This window comes from Hyaena hyaena, unplaced genomic scaffold (genome assembly GCF_003009895.1).
Source record: "Hyaena hyaena isolate Hyena2069 unplaced genomic scaffold, ASM300989v1 scaffold_523, whole genome shotgun sequence".
Classification (NCBI taxonomy): Eukaryota; Metazoa; Chordata; class Mammalia; order Carnivora; family Hyaenidae; genus Hyaena; species Hyaena hyaena.
This window is the reverse complement of record NW_024081150.1, coordinates 82,955-107,189: the sequence shown is the minus strand read 5'-3', so window position 1 is coordinate 107,189 and position 24,235 is coordinate 82,955. Positions and strand designations below refer to the sequence as shown.

The 24,235-nt window shown below is 39.7% G+C and overlaps 1 protein-coding gene across 2 annotated transcripts in view; it reads right to left on the bottom strand.

The window, feature by feature from the left end:
- CCDC68 (coiled-coil domain containing 68) overlaps positions 1-24,235 on the bottom strand; it is a 50,942-nt gene that overhangs the window by 5,364 nt on the left and 21,343 nt on the right. For both annotated transcript variants that reach the window (XM_039255244.1, XM_039255243.1), the window contains exons 7-11: positions 23,773-23,901; positions 18,533-18,615; positions 11,464-11,569; positions 10,106-10,189; positions 161-237 (exon numbers count right to left, since the gene is read on the bottom strand). In XM_039255244.1, coding sequence (XP_039111175.1) covers positions 161-237; positions 10,106-10,189; positions 11,464-11,569; positions 18,533-18,615; positions 23,773-23,901 — 479 coding nt within the window. The remainder of the gene's footprint in view (positions 1-160; positions 238-10,105; positions 10,190-11,463; positions 11,570-18,532; positions 18,616-23,772; positions 23,902-24,235) is intronic.

The following is a 24,235-nucleotide window of genomic DNA, read 5'->3' as shown; positions in this document are numbered from 1 at the left end:
CACAGGTCTAGCTCTCAAGAACTGGGAAACAGACAGTAAGCTGATCACATAAGTATTAATAGATTGGACTATTTCTCAAGTAGGAAAGATACAACATTCATGAATGAATGTTCAGCAGAAGCTGTGAAAGCAGATGGCGGTGGGGGAAGAAAAACCTTACCTGGTAGAGACACCCTTGGATACTGTTGTCCTAGGAGTTTCCGACCAAAGTGCCACCTTGGTTTTTAGTTCTTTATTCTACAGTTGAAAAAAAATGTGTAGAGATTACATATTTAAGTATGTTTATTAGCCACATGCTTAATGTTTCTGATCAACACACCACCTACATCACTCCGTGGCAGTAAGCTTGTTCTTTCAGTCGCTCTATTAAAACACAGAATGTAGCCGGGTTGAGAGTCACTATCAATCTGAAATTACAAACACATCTTGAAGAGTGTTTGTGTCCTTTTCCAAGGGATTCAAATAAGAGAATTCTACATTAGTCTCTGAAATTCAACAGCTGAACTATGGTTTGATTTTACAGTTTCTTTTATGTAGAGAGATGCAAAGAACTTCATAACATAACATTATTAAAGAACCTTGTTAAAGACACCCACGGTATTTATTACATGTTTGTCTTTCTTGTGCAATCTCTTGATTATAAACTCCGTGAAAATAAGCACCATCTGTTCTTCACTATAGAGTTCATGACATTTTTAGCCTTAATTTTCTCACTGAAGCCTGTTTCTTGATCTCTACACTAGCAGTAAATAATACATATCTTGCCTACTATGTTTAAGTTGTTGGAAGAAAAATCTCTTATGATCTTTCTAGGAGAGAGAGAGAGAGAGACAGCGTGAGCAGGGGAGAGTCAGAGAGAGAGGGAGATACAGACTCCGAAATTGGCTCCAGGCTCTGAGCTGGCAGTCAGCACAGAGCCCGACGCGGGGCTCGAACCCACGAACCGCGAGATCATGACCTGAGCGAAAGTCGGACGCTTAACCGACTAAGCCACCCAGGCGCCCCTGATCATAATACTTTAAATCTGGAAGCACTCTCATAATTCTGGGAGATAATGCTGTGGTTGATAATAAGGAAGGCAACAGTTTAATTTCTCAGGTACAAATCCTAGCACAGCCACTTGGTAGCTTTGTGACCTCACTTAGTTTATATGACCTCTCTGACCCCAATGTCCTCATCCGTATAATAGGATCATTGTTTTTCTTCGCAGGTTCTGAAATGAGATATCAATATGTACTGTGCCCAGTGTCTGGCACAGATTTTTAAGACATAAGATTTTCTAGTCCAAGTACCATTTTTATAACTAAAAACTGAGGTCCAAAGAGCTTAAGTGCCCAACATCTTGTTCATGGCAGAACTAGGGTTCAAAATCAGGTCCTTCTGAGCCAGTGTCTCCTCTACAGCATAGTCACACCAGGCACATTCATTTAGTAGACCTGGACAATGAGCTCTAAAATAGCAAAGCGTCATGCTCATGGCTGAGTTGTCAGTTGGCTGCACTGGCAAGTCAAAGGTATGTAAAGGATACACCAGTATAGTAGGGTCTGGAACTGAAGAGTGGCTTGATGGGAGACTTAAAGGGGGAGCTGTGGCTTTAAAAGAACAGTAATACACCTGCTCCAATACCTATTAGGAAAGTAAGGAGTTAAAGTGTCATATAATTGAAGTTTAAAAGGTATCTCCTAAAAGCCCACCAGATGGTTTGGAGTAAGCCAACACCAAAATGCATGATTTTGGGAAACAGATGGTAGAATTTTGATGGAAGCAAGAGGGTTAATAATTAGGCATGCCTAGCAAATGTCAAGACTTTTGCCAAGTGCTTTCCATACATCTATTCCTTGATAACTTTTAGTCTTTTGCATATTAAAGAAATAAGGCTGACAAAACTCAGATTGTTTAGGTAACTTGTTTCTGATAACCCACACATTGTATATGCAGCATTGTGTACAAGTGTGCAAGCTTTACGCAATCCTGTCTGACTCCAAATCCTATGCCCTTCTTCCTGAAAGGCATTATTTTTCTGAAACCAGAATTGCTTAGCCTCCTTATATTACAGATAAGTAAGTGGTGAGCCCCAGGCACAGAGGCACAGAGATTCAATGATTTCTGAGGGGATTTCAGGTCTGATAAACATGAAACAGAAGATTAAATAAAAACTGTAAATTAATCAGCAATTAACCTACTGCATCCATCCATCCATCCATCCATCCATCCATCCATCCATCCAGTTAATCAGTTTCTGCCATGTCTATGGCACCAACCCACAGGCAGAGGGAATGTGAAATCACACAAGAAAGCATGGATCTCTCTTTCCAGTACACAGGATACACAGTACAATGGAAGTGAGAAAACAAACACGTAACCATTAAAAAAATACAAAATAAAAGAAGTTCAGGAGATGCCAGAAACAGTAAGTAATTAATTACTACATAAAAGGAATAACAGAGATCAATGACCAGAATGATTTATGATATTTTCATACACAAGAAGATTTTACCTGGACCTTGAAGACAAAGTGAAATGGCCTAGGTGGAAAAGAAGGAGAAAAAGACTAAGGCAACAGTTATTAAAGTATGATCTTGGGATATCAGCAATATCAGCGTTACCGAGAACTTACTAGAACTTCAGATCTTCTGTCTCCAATAAGACCTACTGAGAAACCCAGGGTCTCCAAGGGATGAGTTTTAAGAAGCTCACCAGACGATTCTGACATCTGCTCAAGTTTGAGAACCACTGGACTAAAGTTCTGATTTTCAGTGTTAGTTGTATAATTGGAATTTCCGGAGAGATTTAAAATCTAATGAATCTAGAGCCCCATCCCGGAGATTCCGTTTAACTTAGTTGTAGTCCGGGTTCAAGAGTTTTCAGGACTCCACAGGTAATTCTAATGTGTTGCTAAGATGAAGAAAATAAGAGGGGCACCTGGGTGGCTTAGTCGGTTAAGCGACCGACTTTCGCTTAGGTCATGATCTCACGGTTCGTGGGTTCGAGCCCCGCGTCGGGCTCTGTGCTGACTGCCAGCTCAGAGCCTGGAGCCTGTTTCAGAGTCTGTGACTCCCTCTCTCTCTGACCCTCCCCTGCNGTTTCAGAGTCTGTGACTCCCTCTCTCTCTGACCCTCCCCTGCTCATGCTGTCTCTCTCTCTCCTAGAAATAAATAAAACATTTAAAAAAAAAAAGAAAAGAAAAGAAGACAAAAACATAGAGGGAGGCAAACCATAAGAGACTCTTAAATACAGAGACAAACTGAGGGTTGCTTGAGGGGTCGGGGTTGGGGATGGGCTAAACGGGTGATGGGAATTAAGGAGGGCACTTTTTGGGATGAGCATTGGGTGTTACATGTAAGTGATGAATCACTAAATCCTACTCCTGAAATCCTTATTACGCTATATGTTAACTAACTTGGATTTAAATAAAATTTTAGAATTTTTTTAAAAAAGATGAAAAACGATTGAAGTAAAGAAAGCTGAGACAAGATGTGGATTTTTGCCCCTTCATATCAGCATCTCTACTGCATATAACTAAAAAATGGAACAAAAATCTTCACACATAATTGATCATTTCACTGTGATGTTTCAAGAGTTAAGCATTTCACTAGTCTCACGTAGGAAATGTACTTCAGATCTGATAAATTGATAATAAAGATGCTCCTTGTATAATGGAGATAAAGCTAATATACACTCCAAACAAGTGTAAGCACATCATTGACCAAGTATGTTGTTGAGAAAAACTCCTCTGTATATAATACTCTGCAAGTTAGGAAGCGATTTGAATCACATCATGATGACAACAAATACTAGAATAAAAATAATCCAGGCTGGACAATTATGTAGAGGCTATTTTTTCCTAAACAAAATCCCCTATAGGGATTTTTTCCTAAACAAATTCCTAGTTTCTCAAGTTGCTGAGTACCAAACAGTACAAAAGCATTAAGAGTTATCATGTTAGACTGTCTTTATTTTCATTTATCTCAACTTCCATGCTGATTTATTTCATTGACTAGATTTAGGTACTTATTTTTGATTCATGGGCTTTCATAGTTTTCCCTTTAATTAGAACAGCCATATCCGTGAGTTTTATTACAGCGTTACTTTACAAAACTACAAATCACTGACCAGAACATGTCTGCTTTTTTTATGACTTTATCCAAGGATAGTTTATTGACATGATTTTCTATTGCATACTGTCTATCAACACATTCTTGTTAAATTAAATGTTAGGGATTGTGATGGTTATATAAAATGGGATAATCTTCAATGTTTAGAAAATGGTATAATTTCTGAAGACACATTTCCCTATGAGCAGGTCATTAGTGAGGAAGCTAAAAATGCATGAAATGTGAGAGAAATGCCAGAGCTGAAAATTAAGATAATAAAGATATTATTCAAAAGTAGAAAGAAAAGTAGAAATTTTCCAGTGAGGTTTTAAAAATATTTAAGCTTTAAAAAGTTTTTAATATGCATTTATTTATTTTGAGAGAGAGAGAGAAAGCACAAACAGGGAGGAGCAGAGAAAGAGGGAGAGAGAGAATCCTATGCAGGCTCTGCCTTTTAAGCCCAGAGCCCAAAGAGGGACACAATCCCAAGAATCTTGAGATCATGACCTGAGCCAAAACCAAGAGTCTGATGCTTAGCCAACTGACCCACCCAGACACCTCCAAAGATTTTTTTAAAGAATAAAATTATATGAGTGTATATATCTCCCCTGCATAGATGGGGAAAATACTCTGCTAGGGTAGAAAGAATGTCACAGAAAAAAAATATTTGAGACCATGACTCAAAAAACTGGAAAATAGAAGTCATTTTAATATAGGAAATATATATAATATATATATTATATATATAATATAGGCCATGACTAAAATGAATATAAATGATCTGGCAAATTTAATCACTTCATTCCTAAATACATATTGTATGTATACACGTGTATTTCATACATGTATATAAGCACATGCACATACACACTTACCTCCCGAACACACACTTCTTTAATCACTCAGATAAATGGATTCTGTGGTGGCGATGGGGGAAGGGGAGCACATGCTCCCAAGGCAAGGAGACTCCAGTGCAGCGAAGTGATGTTGAACAAGCTTCCTAACTTCTCTGAATCTCAGTTTAATCACTTATGAAATGTAATAATAGCTTTCTCCCAGAGTAGTTTTGAGGATTAAATAAAATGAAGCATGTAAGCATGCCTAAAAAGAGGTGAATGCTTTTGGTACGGATGAGAAAACTTTGCTATCTGTGTGGTTTAGAAAGCTGGTGTGTTGGGGCACCTGGGTGGCTCAGTTGGTCGAGATTCCGACTTCAGCTTAGGTCATAATTTCATGGTTCATGGGTTTAAGCCTCACGTCGGGCTCTGTGCTGACAGCTGGGAGCCTGGAGCCTGCTTCAGATTCTGTGTCTCCCTCTCTTTCTGCCCTCCCCTGCTCGCACTCTGTCTCTCTCTCAAAAATAAATAAATATTTAAAAAAAGAAAAAAGACAGGTGGTGTGTTTACACAGGTTGTTCAAGCTCGGGTGGCTATTTTTCATAAATGGAATCAATTCATCCTGTTACTTAATGGATTCTAAAATAGGCAGTGGTCTTAAATTTGCAGTGCAAGACAGCAAACCTCTGCATATATCATCCCAGTTAAGAACTTCGTACTAAAGCACTGACTAGGACCAGACCAGAGATAGGCTAACCATTGTTCAAGCACTCACTAAGTTCAAGTACCTGGTCAAATATCATAGGTTCAGAGATGCTCTTCCTCGTTCCCATCACTCTCTAACTATCATATTGTCATATTCTTCACTTTTCAGAGCACTTATTCCTCTCTAATTGTTTATTTACTTGTTTATGTCTTTCTTATCTTTATTTTCAATTGAAGTATAAGCTAGATAAGGTCAGGGGCAGTCTGTTCTGTGCATTACCCATATACCTACCACTTGAAATATTTCCTGGCACATGAGAAAACATGTACACATAACTATTTGATCGATAAATTAAATTAATGTGGCTTTGACTCTACTTTTTAAAATTTTGTGTCTTTATTTTATTTTGAGAGAGATAGAGAGTAAGCAGGGGAGGGGCAGAGAGAGAGAGAGAGAGAGAGAGAGAATCTGAAGCAGGCTCCAGGCTCTGAGCTGTCAGTACAGAGCCCAACACGGGGCTTGAACCCACAGACTGTGAGATCATGACCTGAGCTGAAGTCAGATGCTTAACCGACTGAGCCACCAAAGTGCCCCTGGCTTTGACTTTATAAAGCTGAAATGGTCGCTGTAAAATTCCTTGCTGTGAAGGAAAAGATTTATCGACTGAAGATAATACATTTTGAGAATATAAAGACATTCATCAGATAGTGCTATAATTTGAAGACTTTCTGTAAAAGAAAACATTAATATACAGCACCTAGAGGGGCACCTGTGTGTCTCAGTCAGTTAAGCATCCAACTTCGGCTTAAGCGTTGGCTCAGGTCATTATCTCATCATTTGTGAGTTTGAGCCCTGCATCAGGCTTTGTGCTGACAGCTCAGAGCCTGGAGCCTGCTTTGGATTCTGTGTCTCCCTCTCTCTCTGACCCTCCCTCGCTAGCACCCTTTCTCTCTCTCAAAAATAAATAAACATAAAAAATTTTTTAAAAAATATATAGCACCTGAATCAAGCTATATACAGAGAATCTGAGACAGTATTGAGAGGTGCTTTCACATTAGTACAGAGTCTGTAGCCAACCAAGAAGTTTCCATGAACAAATCTGGGGAACAAATCTGTTGCTTTCTCATATCATACCAAGTGGCTAATCTGCAATTATTTGCTGAATTTGTGAGAATATAAGAACAGAGTACACTGGAAACAAATACATTGTTCTGGTCTAACTATTAGACAAAGGTTAATTGGATAATGTATCTGAATAATCTGAGTTAAGTTGCCAGTTTATTTAGGACAATAAAATTTGCTTTGGGGATGGTATAAATAAACAGACACAACTAAAGAACACAGAACTGAATTAAAAGCAGTAGTACGATTGATATCTTGATCCTGTGATGACAGCTGGCACTTAATTATGTCTGACCAGAACCTAGAACCACAATGAAGTGAAAGCCCAGAGACAGATAACAATCTCTCCAATGAAAATGTGTTACCGATGTGCGTGCACTGAGTAAAGCAGGACAGCACTGGAGCCCAAACAGGCAGATCCACCATTGGAACAGATTTCCAACCTAAAAGTTCAGTCTAGCATAAAAGGCATTTCAAATGCATGAAGAAAGCCCAGACTTCTAAATAATGTGAGACAACTAAAAAGTTAGATCCCTACCTCACACTGAACTTCCTGAATTACATGTAAACGTGGGTTTAAATCAGATTCCCAGTCCAAAATGGGAATCTGAGAACATGTTTATCATCTCTCCCTTCTTAGTTTTTAATTAAAATGATAACAAATGATTTCTATTTATTGAAATCCCTTAGTGATGAAGAGGGGGAAAAAAGACTATCAGCAGATCAAAAATATGAGGACTGAAGGACTGAAAGTGAGTTACGAAGTTACTGCTAGAGCAGAGGCAGCTGCAGGTGGGCCTGTGGTCACTGAGGCAGATGACTGAGCCTACAGAACCCTGTAAGTCAGAGAACACATTATCAAAGACTTAAAAATGTATATACTTTGAGTTACCAATTTCACTTCTAAAAATTTATCTTAAGGAAGTATGTAAATCATTAGTGATCTTTGTATAAAGATGTTGAATTCAGGGGCGCCTGGGTGGCTCAGTCAGTTAAGCATCCCTCGGCTCAGGTTATGATGTCACAGTTCGTGAGTTTGAGCCCCGCATTAGGCTCTGTGCTGACAGCTAGGAGCCGGGAGCCTGCTTCCGATTCTGTGTCTCCCTTTCTCACTTCCCTTCCCTGCTCATGTTCTGTCTCTTTCTCTCAAAAATAAATAAGCACTTAAAAAATTAAAAACAGGGCTGCCTGGGTGACTCAGTTGGTTAAGCATCCGACTTTGGCTCAGGTCATGATCTCAAGGTTTGTGACTTCAACACCAGCATCGGGCTCTGTGCTGACAGCTCATAGCCTGAAGCCTGCTTCAGATTCTGTGTCTCCCTCTGTTTCTGCCCCTCCCCCATTTGTGCTCTATCTCTCTCTGTCTCTCAAAAATAAACAAATGTAAAAAAAAATTCTCTAAATAATAATAAATTAAAAACAAATAAAAACCCAAAAGCAATACTAAAAACAACCTAATATCCAACAATAAGGACCGAGTTAATTAAATTAGTATAGGTCAATACATAGGCTATGTAAAGATAATATAAATGAAGTCTGACTGATAAGCAAAGACTTCTCATTATATTGCTATATAGAGAAAAAGACTCCTTGGCATGGTCTAAAGACCTTTATGGTCCCACCCCTTCCTACCTTTCCAATGTCATCCCATGCTATTCCATACACCTCTTAGATTAGAAGCTCTCACAATGGCTCCCTATCCTTCTGTCTGACATGCTCTACCACCCAGTTTTCCACTAAGCTTGGATTAAAACTCATTTTCATAGAGAGCTTGGCCCCACCCACCAACCTAAATCCTCTATCCAGGTGTTCTCTCTCAGATTATCTTGTTCTTTTCTGGCAGAATGCTTCCATAATATTGCAAGTTACATGTTCATTTATGTGTCTGTTTCCCTCTCTAGACAGTAAATTCCAGAGTGCAGGGTTCACTCATCTATTTTATTCAATATTATTTTCCCTACCTTAGTGTCTACATCAGTGTAGCCACCCAATAGGTTCTTGTAGAATTAACTACAAGACTGATGATGTGAACAAATGAAAGAAATGAACAAAAGTTTAAAAATAGAATGAAATAGGGGAACCTGGGTGGCTGAGTTGGTTAAGTGTATGACTTTAGCTCAGGTCATGATCTCACAGTTCCTGATTTTGAGCCCTGCATCAGGTTCTCTGCTGTCAACACAGAGTCTGCTTCAGATCCTCTGTCCCCCTCTCTCTCCCCTCTTCCCTGTCTAGCTCTCTCTTTCTCAAAAATCAGTGAACGTTAGGGGCACCTGGGTGGCTCAGTCGGTTAAGCGTCCGACTTCAGCTCAGGTTATGATCTCATGGTTCGTGGGTTCGAGCCCCATGTTGGGCTCTGTGCTGACAGCTAGCTCAGAGCCTGGAGCCTGTCTTCAGATTCTGTATGTCCCTTTCTCTCTGACCCTCCCCTGATCAAGTTCTCTCTCTCTCTCTCTCTCTAAGAATAAATAAAACATTAAAAATTAAAAAAAAAAAAGAAAAGAAAATTACACCAGGCATTTTGAAGTGGGTGAGCCATCACACAAAGGCAGAAGATGTGATGGATGTGAAAGATAAAAGAAGAGGAAAGAGAGGGCGCCTGGGCGGCTCAGTCGGTTAAACGTCTGACTTTGGCTCAGGTCATGATCTTGTGGTTTGTGAGTTTGAGCCTCATGTTGGGCTCTGTGCTGACAGCCTGGACCCTGCTTTGGATTCTTTCTCCCTCTCTCTGCTCCTCGCCCACTCATACTCTGTCCTCTCTCAAAAGTAAGTAAACGTTAAAAACATTTGAAAAAAACAGAGTGAAGAAAAGAGGACATCTCAAGGCAGGAAAGAAACAAAGATAGAGGAGAGCAAACCCAGCTATCTGGCTGGGGCTGAATTCCCGCAAAGTGGTCTTGACCAGGCTTCTGATTCAAGTTCACATGTTATTTTCTATCTCCTCAGTATAGTAAGCATTCTGGAAAATTTGGGTGAACTTTTCACATTTAATAGTATTTAATATTATAAAATAGTGCTTAATACTTTAATAATTATTAAGAGTACTTCTCCCACAAATCTATAATTTCTTATGCACAGAAGACACACATATTCACACACTCACAAAAAGACGCTCATGCATACACACAGACACATGTACACTCACACGTAGATACTCAGGCACAATCAACACACAGATACGCTCACACACCTGTGCACATACAGGCTCATTGTGGCACAGTGGCACATGCAAGCACACATGACACATTCACACACAGGCTCACAGATATACTGAACACACAGCCACACACACACACACACACACACACAATCACGGTCACACTGAAATATATAACCCATTCCCTCCTTACCTGGGCTTCAAGTATATTAACTTTTTCTTTCAGATTTTCAATTCTTTTATCTTGTTCTTTCAAATTATTTTTTAATCCTTCCATCTAAGAATTAGGAAACACAATTGGAAAAATCTGGTCAGACAACAGGGAAGTTACTTAAGTCAGAAGTTTCACAGGTTTCTAGGGTCAACTGACATCCATCAAATAATAAAATTAAATCCCAAAGCATTAGCGGGCTCAGCATGTTGCAGAAAAAAAGCAGGGGGCGTTGGTGCCTGGGGGTGAGAGCACATGGGCAGTCCTATTAAACACTGGAATCTCTGGAAAACCTGTTTAAACCGAATCCAGCGGGCACACATCCTGTGGGAGGCGGTTTTGGCCATCGCTCTGTCTCCACCATACAAAGTTTTCATACAGCAGGTACAGAGGCAGGTGGCCATCACACAAGGCCACTGCCTGGCATGGGGAAGCTTCCTGAGGCAGAGATCTGGTCAACCTGATCATGAGCTGAGCGTGGAACTGGGGAGCTGGGGTGTGAAGACCAGAGCAGAGCGGGAAGAGAAGAAACCCATGGATTCTAAGGCCAATTCTGCCACCATCAGTTCTGTCATTGGACGACTGTGAGCCCCAGTTTTCTCATCTATAAAATGAGAATGTGGGATAGCCTCTAGGTCCATCCTGGCTCTCAAGTACCATGACTCAATTTTCTGGCCTTCTGATGAGGTGCTAGCCAAATGTTATATTTGTGTCATGGAGGTATTAGAGGTATTTGGAAGGATTCTTCTTGGAAACAAATAGTAGATAGTAAAAAATGATGGAAGGTCTGATTTTAAGTCTAAAGCAGAGCCCTCAACCCAGATCAATAGATATCTTGAAATAAATTGTATGAGAACACAATCCACTGTCCATCCGGCTGCCACCACAATGACCTCTTCTCCTTCACCTGCCAGGATGTTTTCAGAGAATGGCCAGGCTATACCCCAGGCCCCACACACCTACTAAGTAAATTTGCTGTTTATGAGGTTATAAAAACAGATCATCGCTCCCTCAAAAAGGGCTGAATCTTCTAATCTCCAAAATCTTTTCAAGAACGGTGTACATTATCTGGCTTGGAACCCCTTTTAAAAAAACATCATGGAAACAACTAAACAGCCGTTAAACACAATTTCCCAAAAATCTTCATTGAGAACGCTACAGGTGTTGGCATACAGACAAAAGAAGGCATTAAACACAGAGTCAGACGGCCTGGGAATAAAAAGGAAGTGTCACCAGGGAGAAGAATCTCACTGCTTGGAAGGTCCAGACAAGCTGCCTGCGTTCGGTCTTCTCACTGTAAACATCCCGTCTACCAGAGAAACATGCTTGATTAATCTGACCTCCTGGATGACACTGCGCAGGGTCTGATGTTGGGAATGAATCACAAACTGCAGATGAGAGAGCTGCTCTTGGAGAAGGGCAATCTCCATTTGAAGATCGTGGCAACTGGAAACGCAAAAGGAGAAAGAAAGAGTTGCTGAAGCCTGGCGCAGCTGATTTTTATAGCTCTGCTGCCAGGCTCTCCTCACACACGACCCTGTTACTGGGCATCGCGTGGGAAGGATGCTGGGGGTCCCATATGCCACACAACACACTGAAGATAAACAGGCACAAAGCAGCCTTGGATGAGCCCAGACACGAACGTGAATGAGAATATCCATTCATGTCAAAAACTCCCTCCTGGCCATCTGTGACTTCCCTCCCTCCAGGAGCTAGTTGAGTCAAACTGTACTGAGCCAGATGAAGCACTCACATGTCTAAACTGCTGTGCCTATGAGCAACCACAGACCTAGAACTCAGCAGGATGCGCAGATAATTATATAAGGATAGCAGGGCTAAAACATGGGGGGTCAGGAATGCAGATTTTATACATAATGAGAAACCAATTTCCAACGATACACAGTTAGTTATGTTGTGGATTGGCTGTGTTTGTCTTTTATCATCATCATCGTCATCATCATCATTATCATGATCGTTATTACTATTAGTTATTCTGGCTTCCTACTTCGGGTATTCTACTACCTATAAATAGAGCATTAAAAAAGGAAATTCAAATTCCAGCTAATATTTTTGAGTCCACATCAACCAGTGTGAGAAAAAGATGGATGAAGTTTTCATTAGATTATTCACACTTTTATGAAGCTCCATGTAGGTAACTGGAATTGATTACACAGCTTTTGACTTGCCAATATTTTCTTCTATTACCTTATAAGAATATACTATGGACTTCAAGAGGTAAGTGAATATGCTTTAGGAAAATAAGCTTTTTATACAGTAATATATTAATTTTTTTGTAGCTATTAAGGTTTTATAATGAGTAGCTACCATCCAATGAAATTGCAATTCTGATTTTTATGGCCTCTACGAATATTACAAAGGTCATGGACATTCATGTGACACTATAGAACATGTTCTCATTTGAAAAAAAAAGACTGTCTCATTTTATTTCACATCATGTACTAAAACATTGCACCTCAAACTTAATATGTATTGGAGGGTCTTGTTAAATCATGAGGGATCTTGTTCAAATGCACATCTGACCCAGCAGGCTGGGGCAGGGCTTGGGATTCTGCTTTTCCAATAGGCTCCAGGGTGTTGCCCGTGCTTTGTGCAGCCTCGGCCTGGACCACTGAGGGTGGCTCAATAACTTCTACTGTATAATATACTTTCTCAAAGCCAAATAGCTCGCAGGCAACTCGCAACATTTAAGACAATCTTTTGATTGTTTTCCTCTTTTGGTTTTGCGTGAGAGAGCTTTTAAAACAGTTTGTTTAACTGTAGAAAAAATTAATTTCTACAAAACTACAGAAATTCTTGCACAAGTACAGATATTATATAACATTAGCCATTACTCTTTACTTATCCTATGGAGTTAAATGAGCTATGCTTTAAAAATACCGTGCAGTTACACAAAATATACATAAAATGTAGTTCATTGATGTTCATAGCGTAAAAATTGGAACACTAAATGTTAATCATTAAAAGAATAATAAAACAAATTATGCTATATACACCTTTTATTTTACATATACATATATGTTATGGACATAGGCCAGTGGACTTGATTTATATCAAAGATGATTCAGCAGCATTTTATGAAATAGATGGTCTTTTCAACAAATGGTTCAGAGACAACTCTATATTCATATTAAAAAAACAGAAAAAGAAAATTAATCTTGACCTCACTTCATGAGAAAAATAAATTCCATGTATATGGTAAATAAATCTGGAGACCCAAAAGACTTTCAGAATATAGTATAGAAGAACATCTTCATGAATTTGCAATAGGCAAAGATTTTTTTAAAATAGCACTCAAAACAGTATTAACCACAAAGTTAATTTTGGCTAGATGAAAATGAAAGTCTTCTAATCATCAAACGAGAGGGTACAGGATAGCCTCAGAATACTGAACTGAAATGACTACTAAAGGCACTGTACTTGGGATGTGTCTGTTCCATTAATAGGACAGATACCCCAGCAGAAAAATTAGAAAGGGGCTTGAAGAGACACTGCACAAAAAAGAGGAGTTTAGGACATACGGAGCAGAGAAGGCAAGCAAAAGTTTGCCCCACAGCTGGTGCTAAGATTCAAAACTGCTCTGGTGAAGAGGGACAAAGGAGAGAAGGAAGGAATGAAAACTCTCTCAGGACTTCCCTGGCAAATAGCGACAAAGAACTCAGGATACCTTACAGAGGCAGGCTGGCTTTGAATATTTATAAACTCTTCACAAACCCATAAGAAAATTAGAAAATAAAATAAAAACTTGTAAAAAATATTAAAGAGGAGTACTCAAAATGGTCTCCTTGTATCCCTTGATGACCCAGAACTCAGACCAAAGGAAAAAAGGGGGTGGTCTTAGAAGATGGAGCGGGGTGGACATTATGCTCCTCAAAATATGAAGCTCAGGAAATTTCCCCACATATTCCATGCCGGTGCTACCATTTATCTACCACTGTAGATAAATAAAAATCTGAAAGAGGCCTCAAGGCGGAAGAAAATATTTCTAGCAGCACTCTCGAAAACACAGGGCTTTCAGGCTTATCAGCATTAATACATAGAACAGGGACTAACAGAAATTGGAGAAATTCTCTCTCCGTATTGTTTAATAAATATGAAACCTAGTCACCCACTTAAGGTCTTTAAATACAAGAATATACTGAAATAAGCTGCCATTTGAGCTCCCTTTAATCTCTGTTTTTTATCTTTCAGTGAAAGCACTCAATCTTAATAAAGAGGTACTAAAGCAAGACAGCAGGAAGAAAACATTACAAAGGCCAGGCCTAGAAAAAGACACTAAATCCTTCTAACCAAAGGCCTGATTCATGATCTGCCTCCCAGCACCTCAATATAAATAGAAAGTAAACGCTGAAATTAAAATGCAATGGAAAAAGTTACACTTTGGGAAGGCGTAGATATATTTTTCCCTACTCTTCCCACTGAGTACAACCAAAAACACAAGAAGACTCTGGACGGTGGAGAGAAGGCAGACCAGCTCAAGACCTCAGAATCCAAGGAATGACACAATGTTGAGTTCCTTGGGTTTTCTTTTGGCCTCATATATTCCAGACTTGGAGCTGAAAAAGTCTGCAACCTGGAAATGCCAATGGGAGCAGACACAACAAGCCCCTTCAACAAGGGAGGAAAATCTTGGCCCTTTCCTTTTGAGGAAGGGAATTGAGGATCCTCTCTGCATTCAGAGCACCAATTCTATCTTTAACTTGCAGAAATGTAAAAAAACAAATGGTTTAGCCTTTAGTAATATGGGACCCTCAAAGTATAAGCACTTGGGGAGAAGCAAACCCTCATCACTCTGATGACCAATGTCTGCCAATCACTTGGCCAAAGGAAATTAAATTAATGGAGAATTGTCTCCATTGTACCCATTCATCAGCATACTTTAAAACCTCTCTTTGGGTTAACTTACGCCATCAGATGGAACATTATTCAACCACATTGCCCTCTACTCTCAACTGTTACAATGGCCTTGACTGAATTGTTTTCTGATGTCATGCTATTCTTTTTTAGAGGATTTTTCTGAGGTACAGCTCCTGTGTTTCTTGGAAGGATAACTCTAATATGGACCTTTGTGTTTGTGATATCACCAGGCAGAGGGACAGGTTGGGAAACTGCCTTCTGCTCATAGACACACAGAAGAATTAGAGAACCAGTCTGAGGGAAAGTCTTCAGAGGTCTCCAGAAATGAAAGAAGGTCAAATCTCCTCTATAGCAGAATGAGCACAGACTGCTCTGAGAATTCTAGAGCCCAAACTCCCAGCTCTACAATTTCTGAGAGGCTGTATAATCACTTCACCAATTAGAAATTCAGCTCTCTCCCTAAAAAGCTAACAACGGATTAAATTAAATAAGGTACCTGGAGTTACTCTATCATCAACAGCGAAACACAATACATGTGGTAGGTAGTAGTAATGGTAGTAGAAATATGGAGTGAACCTTGTTTTTATGAGATGCTTCTGCCAATTGTCTTAACTTTCATGAAAAGTAATTGTAAGGGTTAGCATAAAGTATTATAATTATATATTCATATCCACATACAAATAACTATCATTTTCTCCTGAATTATAAATACTTAAAAGTCATCCTCTTTAGAGATGCTTTTAAAAATTTTTTTATTTAAAATTTTTTTAACATTTATTCATTTTTGAGAGAGAGAGAGACAGAGAGACAGAAAGAGAGAGAGCACAAGTGGAAGAGGGGCAGAGAGAGAGGGAGACACAGAATCTGAAGCAGGCTCCAGGCTCTGAGCTGTCAGCACAGAGTCCAACACAGGACTCGAACCCATGAACTGCAAGATCATGACCTGAGCAGAAGCTGGACATGTAACCTAATGAGCCACCCAGGCACCCCATGATGCTTTTTAATACTAGAAATACCAAGTTAGAACATAATGAATGTTTTCATCAAAATGGCAAAAAATCATGGCACCTGTCAAACCCATACTGCCTAAGGAAAATTTGATCACCCAGAGCCCCAGCTCAGAGGAGCAGCCCCAGGCTATTTTGGGGGTAAGGGAAGACCACTCGTAGGCCTGGGAGCTGGTGCCTGCCAAAAAGCCATTCATTGGTTAGATGACAACATAGGGGATGGTTAACATGAGCGATCTGCCCAACAGGAAGTAGTATTAGGCCAGCAGACTCTTTCCTCGGCAATTTGAAAGGAAAATAGAGAATATAAGTCAGGTGGAGAAAACCGTTGAGAAACGTTAATGAATCACACAGGAAAAACAAAGAACAAGGAAGAATGAAACTGTAGAACACTAGGGGCACCTGGGTGGTTCAGTCGGTTGAGTGTCCGGCTTCGGCTCAGGTCATGATCTCACAGTTTGTGGGTTCGAGCCCCACGTCGGGCTCTGTGCTGACAGCCAGCTCAGAGCCTGGAGCCTGTTTCAGATTCTGTGTCTCCTTCTCTCTCTGACCCTCCCCTGCTCATGCTCTGTCTCTCTCTCTCTCAAAAATAAAGTATAAAAATTAAAAAAAAAAAAAGAAAAAAGAAACTGTAGAACACCCATGACTGAATAGGAGGAATAAAATAATCTGGTTTTAAAAAACACATTAGGTGCTAACACGTGGTCTTCCCATCTTCCCACGAGATGCATCTTCTTTGTGGCCATGTCTATCCAATCTTAGCCTCACAGAAATCCTCTGTTTGTAGCAGCTTAACCAAGTCTCTATTGCTTTAACCAAAAGCATCTGACACCTACTGATTTCATTTTCTTGTCACTTAGCAGAGTGAATACCTCTACACACAGACAAAGTAATAAGTAAGATAAATATTTGTGATGCCCACACTCTATGAAAATTGCATAAGCTTGGACGTACAAACCCCTTTCTAGGAACACAAAACATCCATTTCCCTCAAGATATTTCTAAAACCTCCCTAAGAGCTTTCCGAGAATTCCTTATAACAACTGCTCATATATAATAGAACAGAAAGAATAGCTCAGTTTGGTTTTCAAAATGGTTACACTTTTGGCTCAAAGGCTGACAAAAACTGTATTGTCAATAAAAATCATTTTTAAAGAAAAAATATCAGAGTGTCTGGACTCTTAATGGAAAGCATACAGTCCCAGTGAGCAGTCTTGCTACATTTGGAAGAACTCTCTTGCAGAAAATAGATAATCCACAGATTTCCTTAGAGCTAAGTTATGAGTATATGTAATTCTGAAGACCTCTTCCATAGAATTTCCTACATTCTCTACAAGATGTACAGCACTATGTCGCTGCCCTGCTGGGACTATATGCTTGTATGCAAAGAACAATACGTGTAAATTAATGTTAGTGGTATTCCAGTATGTTCTGAATAGGCATATGCAATTGCCAGGATTAGACCAGATCTGGACTTTGGCATATGTGGTCCAATACATCAATATGAGCCAGACAGAAGGCAGAAGCTTACGAGAGATGAGAAGAGAAAGACAGCTAATTGGAAAGGAAAGAGAAAAAGACTGAGAGAGAGAGAGAGATGTTTGAATACATATTATTGAATAAATGAGAATAAAACTTTATACATTCTGAGGTTCATAAGAATGCCTGATATCCTAAGAAGCAACAGTTTCAAAGGGATGAAATAAGACCTTGAAACAGATTTGACTTTGAGCATTATATCAGAACATACAACAAAGGTGGCAGGTTTAGAATTAGAAGGAAAAGGAAGGGAAAGGAAGGGGAGGGAGGGGAGGGGAAGGGAGGGGAAGGAGGGGAGGGGAGGGAAGGGGAGGGAAGGGAGGGGAAGGGAGGGGAGGGGAGGGGAAGGGGAGGGGAAAGGAAGGGAAGGAAATGTGAGGCAATTTTATAGGTTGTCAGTTACCACATGATGTTCCAGAGAATTTTTCTATCAGCAGTGAAATAATGCAGGATTTGGGTGATATCCATGATCCACGTCACCCCCATACAAAGGACTGTAAGAACTTGTGAATCACTAGTATTTGTAAATCAATCCGAAGAGCTAAGAATACATTCAGAGTTCCTTCATTCTCTACAAGGCTGGGGAGCACCACAAACCGATCTTACCATTCCACCTGTGGGCTCGTCTATTTGATGGCAGCTATAGCAGAGACCCATTAACAAAATCCGAAACATCAGGGGGAATGAAGACCTCAACAAGAGCCTCGCTAGCACCCAGGGTAAACAGGGAGGGAAGAGGCTCATTCGTTCTTCGGAAGGATTAACCACTGTGCACCAGTTTCCCTGGACCTCCAGGGAACCCTGCCCCTCCCTGATTCCCCTGTGGGAGGGAGGGAGGCACAGGCCTAATATTAAGCATTCTCCCTTCGTCCTGCACGTTCAGTCTTCCTGTCTCCTTAGAAGGTAGGAGCCTTCTGTCCACTGGCCAGCGGGCCAGCAGAGAGGAAACAGATCAGGAACTGCTTTAATAGGAGGGAAATCTGCAAACCTTTTAGCACATGTAGCGTTGGATTTGAGTTGCATCAGCTTGTTTTCCAAAGACAGTTTTTTTTCTAGCAGTGTTCTCTTTTCCTAGGAGAAAATAAGATACAATTTTATTTCTCTGTGTGTGTGTGTATGTGTGTGCGCGCTAATTCATTCTTGCAAACTGTTCACAAAAGACACTTCTTATAATATTAGAAATATGTTTTGAGCTACAGAGCCAATTTTAGCTGTTATAACCGACTCCACGGAGGACTAGCTAGGCATTTTCCTGTGTGGTTTGCAAGTGGCTCAGTGACAAGTCAAGACTGGTTGTCTTTTCTCTCCTCATTTGCCTGGAGACTGTTTGCTCCTTCTCCAGCCCATTACCGAAGCGTTCCCAGCTCAGTAAACCTCCTGCCCCCCTCCAGCCCACCCTGAGTGCAAACTGCCAGCTCATCTCTCTCTTTGCATTGGCCTCCCTTCCACCTGCTTCTCCTACGTGAAACTGAGTCGTTAGGATCCAAGGACACTATTGACCTTATCTTCATAGCCCTATCTGCTCACGGGGCATCTGTCAGAAGGTAGAAAAGTAGTAAATGAATTCTTAGTGAAGGATCAAAGCCACAGGTGATGAGGTCACTTTCTAGTTAGAATATAGGAGAAATGTTGACATTGAGAAAGAAAAATCTAAAGAAATACCTTAATGCTGTTATTGAGCCAAACCCTTTCCACTCAAAAGGAATATCACAAGTCCATGAAAAACCCAGCTGGGACAACTGTGTTCTTTTTTATACTGAACCGTAAGACATGTGTTGACACTTTACAATGCTGCTTAAAATGGTTCCTGCTACAATATTTACATGGGTAAAATCCAAGGCAGTGTTGTAGAGCAAAAATGTCGCTATCTCGTTGGACACAGACTGACCTGGTTACATGTGACTAGGTAATTTTTGCCAAGGCTTTAACCTTTCTGGGCCCCACCTGTTAGAAAAAATTATCCAAAACTTGGAAATCAAAACAATATATGATTTTAATGTCATAGTGGGTCATTGTTTAATAACCTGACCCAATTCTCACGGAGAATTTCCCTGTGTTTATGATTTTATTGCTTATGATTTGATTAGAGCCCCGACTCTGTGAAGTTGCATGTTCATTTGCAGATTTCTGCCTGGTAGAAAAGATAAGCCCACACATTATGGTTTAATTGCCTCAAAGAATATTAACCTGTTCTGTATCTAACCTAGTAATCCAATTCTATCTTCCTTTTTTCAAAATGCTTTCAATAGCCGGTTTCTCAAAATCTTTTATTTAAGCCAGCTTTACCATCTTATTGGTTCCCTTATTAATGAATGAGTTGAGTAAAACATCTGACATATATTCATCCTATATTTGTTTGAGTCATGGTTTTTTGTTTTTTGGTTTTTTTTGAGTCATAACTTTCTGAACATGCCTAAAATGGGGACACTACTACCTATATTGAAATGTTGAGATAATTGGAGATATTACACGTGAAAGGCCCACGTGCTTTTCAGACATGTATTATGACCTCAATTTATAATAATTTGAAGGTGCCAAATGCTTCATATCTGATGTGCTATTATTTTTTAAATTTACATTAACATTTTCTCATTTTTCCTGTAGCATTCCTATCACATGTGGGAATTTCCCTTGTGTCACCCTAGTTGTGTTCAAATTATTTTTGAGGGATCACAAATATGCCTCGTAATCTTATTGCGATACTTGGGTCATCAAAGAAACACACCGTTGATAATACATTTTGACTTTGTGGGGACGGAAACGGTGTTTAACAAACATTCTTCCTAAGGGACTTACTCTCAATGAACGGACTTTCATTCCCAGCTTCAAGCAGACAAGGCAACTGGACAAGCAAACGTTGTGCAGTGGCCAGGGCTCCAGCATGTAGCTTTGGCTCTTAATGCTTCCTCTCTAACAGCACAGAAAATCACACCACACTGGCTAGCGCTTTGTCTCAGGGACAGTGTCTTCTGGAAAAGGAAAAGAGTTCACAGCACCACCCAGTGGGCAATCCACTCTTCCCCAAAAAACGGTACCTCTGCGGAGCTCAAGAGTTCCCTCGCCCTATTGATCAAAGTGGAGTAGACACCAATTTAAATAATTGCCATATGTTAACATCTAAATGATTTAGGAACCGAGTATATCATTTTTATCTGATGCTAGAGAAGACAGGGGCATAATGGAAAGCATTTTGGACTGGTAACTGGAGGACAGTGGAAATCGTTCCTTGTTCCCACTGTCCTCGTTTATAACATGGTGATGAGGAACTAGGTAGTCTCAAATGCACCTTTGAGCTCTAACATTCTAATAGAGCTAAATCAATGACACTGGAAAACAAATATGTTGCAATAGAATTGCACTGCTAGTGAAAGGAACATATGCCGTATTAAAATGCTCTTATTGGGCGTTTTTGCTGGCTTATCACTGTGTTTATGGAATTCATTCTCACTGCATTTCTGATTAAAGTGGGGCAGATGGTGAAGGTTTTAAGTAATGTGCTCATTACCAGCCCTCATACCACTAATGGCTATTTACTGGAGCAGTGGCTTGTTCAAGTGAGTAGAAAATGAATCCTTCTCCAGGGGCCACCCACTACCAGGGCAATATTTATCAACCTTTGTTGTGGGCGTTCATTTTTAATTTTCATTTCCTTTTCCTTTTCAAACTCATGTCTTTACCTTATTGACACAAAAATCTAGAGCTTTGTCTCTTCTCATTCTGACACCCCCCCCACACACACACACCTGAGGAACCCTTCATCACAGCCTGCATTCTCTGTAACCTTAAACCAAGAAGACGTTGCCAAGCTTTGTTTCTTATAAAGAAGTTTTACTTATCCACTTGTTTGTTTTACAAATATAACATGTCTTTAAACTAAATATGTTTTTTAAAAACTCTTGCACATTGCCCTTCTGCTCCATCCCCAACTATCTCTACCTCTCCGAGATTCCAATAGGCTCCATTCTAGGAAATCACTGATCTAGAATATTCTAGAAGGCTACTGCATGACCGTGAACCATGGTCATCCTGTCCACTTACTCCATCACAGAGCACCTAGAGACAGACCATCATTATGGGGCAATATCAAGATAAATGGTAGGTTTTCACTCTCAGAACTGTCTGCCAGTATTTAAGCCAATCCAGAACTTTATTCTGGAGTACATTCCCCCACCCTCAATAGGGGTGTCTGCGTCCCTAGGGAACCCTAGGAGAATGAATGAAGAGAGATATGGGAAGTTCCTTGACTCCCACACAATCCAGATATACTACACTACAGTCTCTGCAAAGATACTATATCTGGTTCATTCACAGATAGATATCTAACCTCTAGCTCTGACTATTACATGGTAAGTGCTCATATATTTGTTGAATAAACAGTCAAGTGAATATAACCCAGAATTCTGAGATGCACTCACATCCAGTACAGATTTCACAGGGTTTGTAGGATATAGAAATTATACTTTGCTGTCCTTTTGTTAATTTTCTGAGACTGACAGCTAGCCACTGAACCTTACCCAGTGTTACTGGGTTTGAGGTGATCACAAGTCTAAATTTAAATGAAAGCTGGTTAATCAGCTCTATTTGCATTCCAGAATTGTCTTCCTTTCCTAAGTGCAAACATTCTTTGTGATTAGTTTGCTGAACTATTTATTACAGGATAAATATTCTATTGCTACAAACTATTCATCCAAATGTTAGTTTGTTCAAAATATTATCACTAGAAGCTGTCATACTGCCTCCAACCAGCTGCTTGAGAACATTCTAGCCCAAGGTATCTGGTTACAGTAAAATATTCAGTAACCCACCCCACGAGGCAGATGAGCTATATATTAGTATTACTAGATTCAGTTAAATATGGGCTTATTTGATTTTTTTGTGATTGCCTCACAGGACCTTCATTGAGATTACAAGTTCAACCAAACCCAGTGTTATAAATTAAATTCTTGGGGAATATGTAAAAAGTAATCAAATTTCCTTTGGCCAGAAACCTGAATATTGAAATGTGATTCTTTTGAAGTGGCATTTCACAAATGACATCAACTCAAGCAGACATAAAACAGAACAAGGCTGAAAAAAGAAAAGGCAAACCAGGGAATTATTATAATAAATGTAAAACTTTATTGAGCAATATTTACTAGAAGTCAAAACCTATATTCTTTTTTTCTTAAGATTTTATTTTTAAGTAAAACTTCTGTTTCAGAGAGCCCAATTTTCTATTGGTTTGTTTTGCTACTAAAAACCCAGTATTCTTTGCTTTGTATTCTAAATTCTAAGGAATCCATAATTAAATTTATATGCTCACCTTTTGTTTATTTATAGAGTGCCAGCCACTCACAGGCATATTGTATAAAATTTTTAACAATTTTTGTTCAGCCACTACTCTTCCCTAAATTATCTCTTATGGAAGTTCCAATTCCTACAGAATGTCTTTCCTTCCTTCCTTCCTTCCTTTCTTCCTTTGTTTCTTTCTTTTCTTTCTCTCTCTCTCTTTCTTTTTTTCTTTCTTTGTTTCTTTTCTTTTTTCTCTCTCTCCCTTCCTTCCTTCCTTCCTTCCTTCCTTCCTTCCTTCCTTCCTTCCTTCCTTTCTTTTGAAGAGAGGAATCATGGGGGAGGGGCAGCAGAGAGGGAGACAGAGGATCTGAAGTGGCCTATGCCTTAACAGCAGAGAGCCTCATATGAGCAAGAATTCACAAACTGAACCGTGAGATCACAGCCTCAGTGGAAACTGGATGCTCAGTGAACTGAGCCAGTCAGGAGCCCCAGAATGTCTTTCCTTAATGTGAATTCTATCTGTTGTAATGCAGCCATAGAAATTTACAATCCTAAAGTGAACTCAGATGGCCAAAAAATGGATACTTCACTGAGTCTAATACATAAAATGCTATGATTACAACGATCCATTGTATTGTTACTTGGAATAAGTGGACTTTGTGATGATCCATATTGCTTCCATTCACAGCCTCCCCTGCTTCCCCTGTCTAAGCCATATGTACATTCAAGAGAGAAAGTAACAATGATATGACTGCAGTATCTGTAGAGGTAAATCCATGAGAGTACAAATCATATTAAGTGTGTACGGGGAGAAACGAACCTTATTGAGTACTTTCTAAAGTCTTAGCAGTTGCAAAGAGTACTTTCACTTAATGTCTTATTTATTTTAGTGTTATTTTCTTCCATTCTCTCCCCCAACCCTGTCAGGAAGAATCCCTTTAATTCTCCAGGGCTTACCTTTTCCATCCTCTGTACAAGGTTCTCCAACTCTGTGATTTGATGATGTTTTTCTTCAAGCTTTTCAGCAACTTGATTCAGATTTTCAACATGTTGTTTCAATTGTTGTTCCTTTTCAAGTTTGTTAACCTTTGGTCAGAAAGACAATTGTCAAATGATTGTTTTTATTAAATTTATACAGATATTATCTCCCGGTATAATTTTGAGTAGCCAAAAAAATTCAATAGTTCACACTTGATTCAAATTACACTTTCCAATTTAGTGTTTCCTTCAAAATAAATCTGATGGGCTACAACAGCAAGAAACCAAAGTAGATTTAATGATATACTAGAAGGTTTACATTTGTTCCCATTAAGCATGCTACCCAAACTGGTATAAGAAAGAGAGATACTGGGGAGCCTGGGTGGCTCAGTCTCTTAAGCGTCCAACTTCGTCTCAGGTCATGATCTCACGGTTTGTGGGT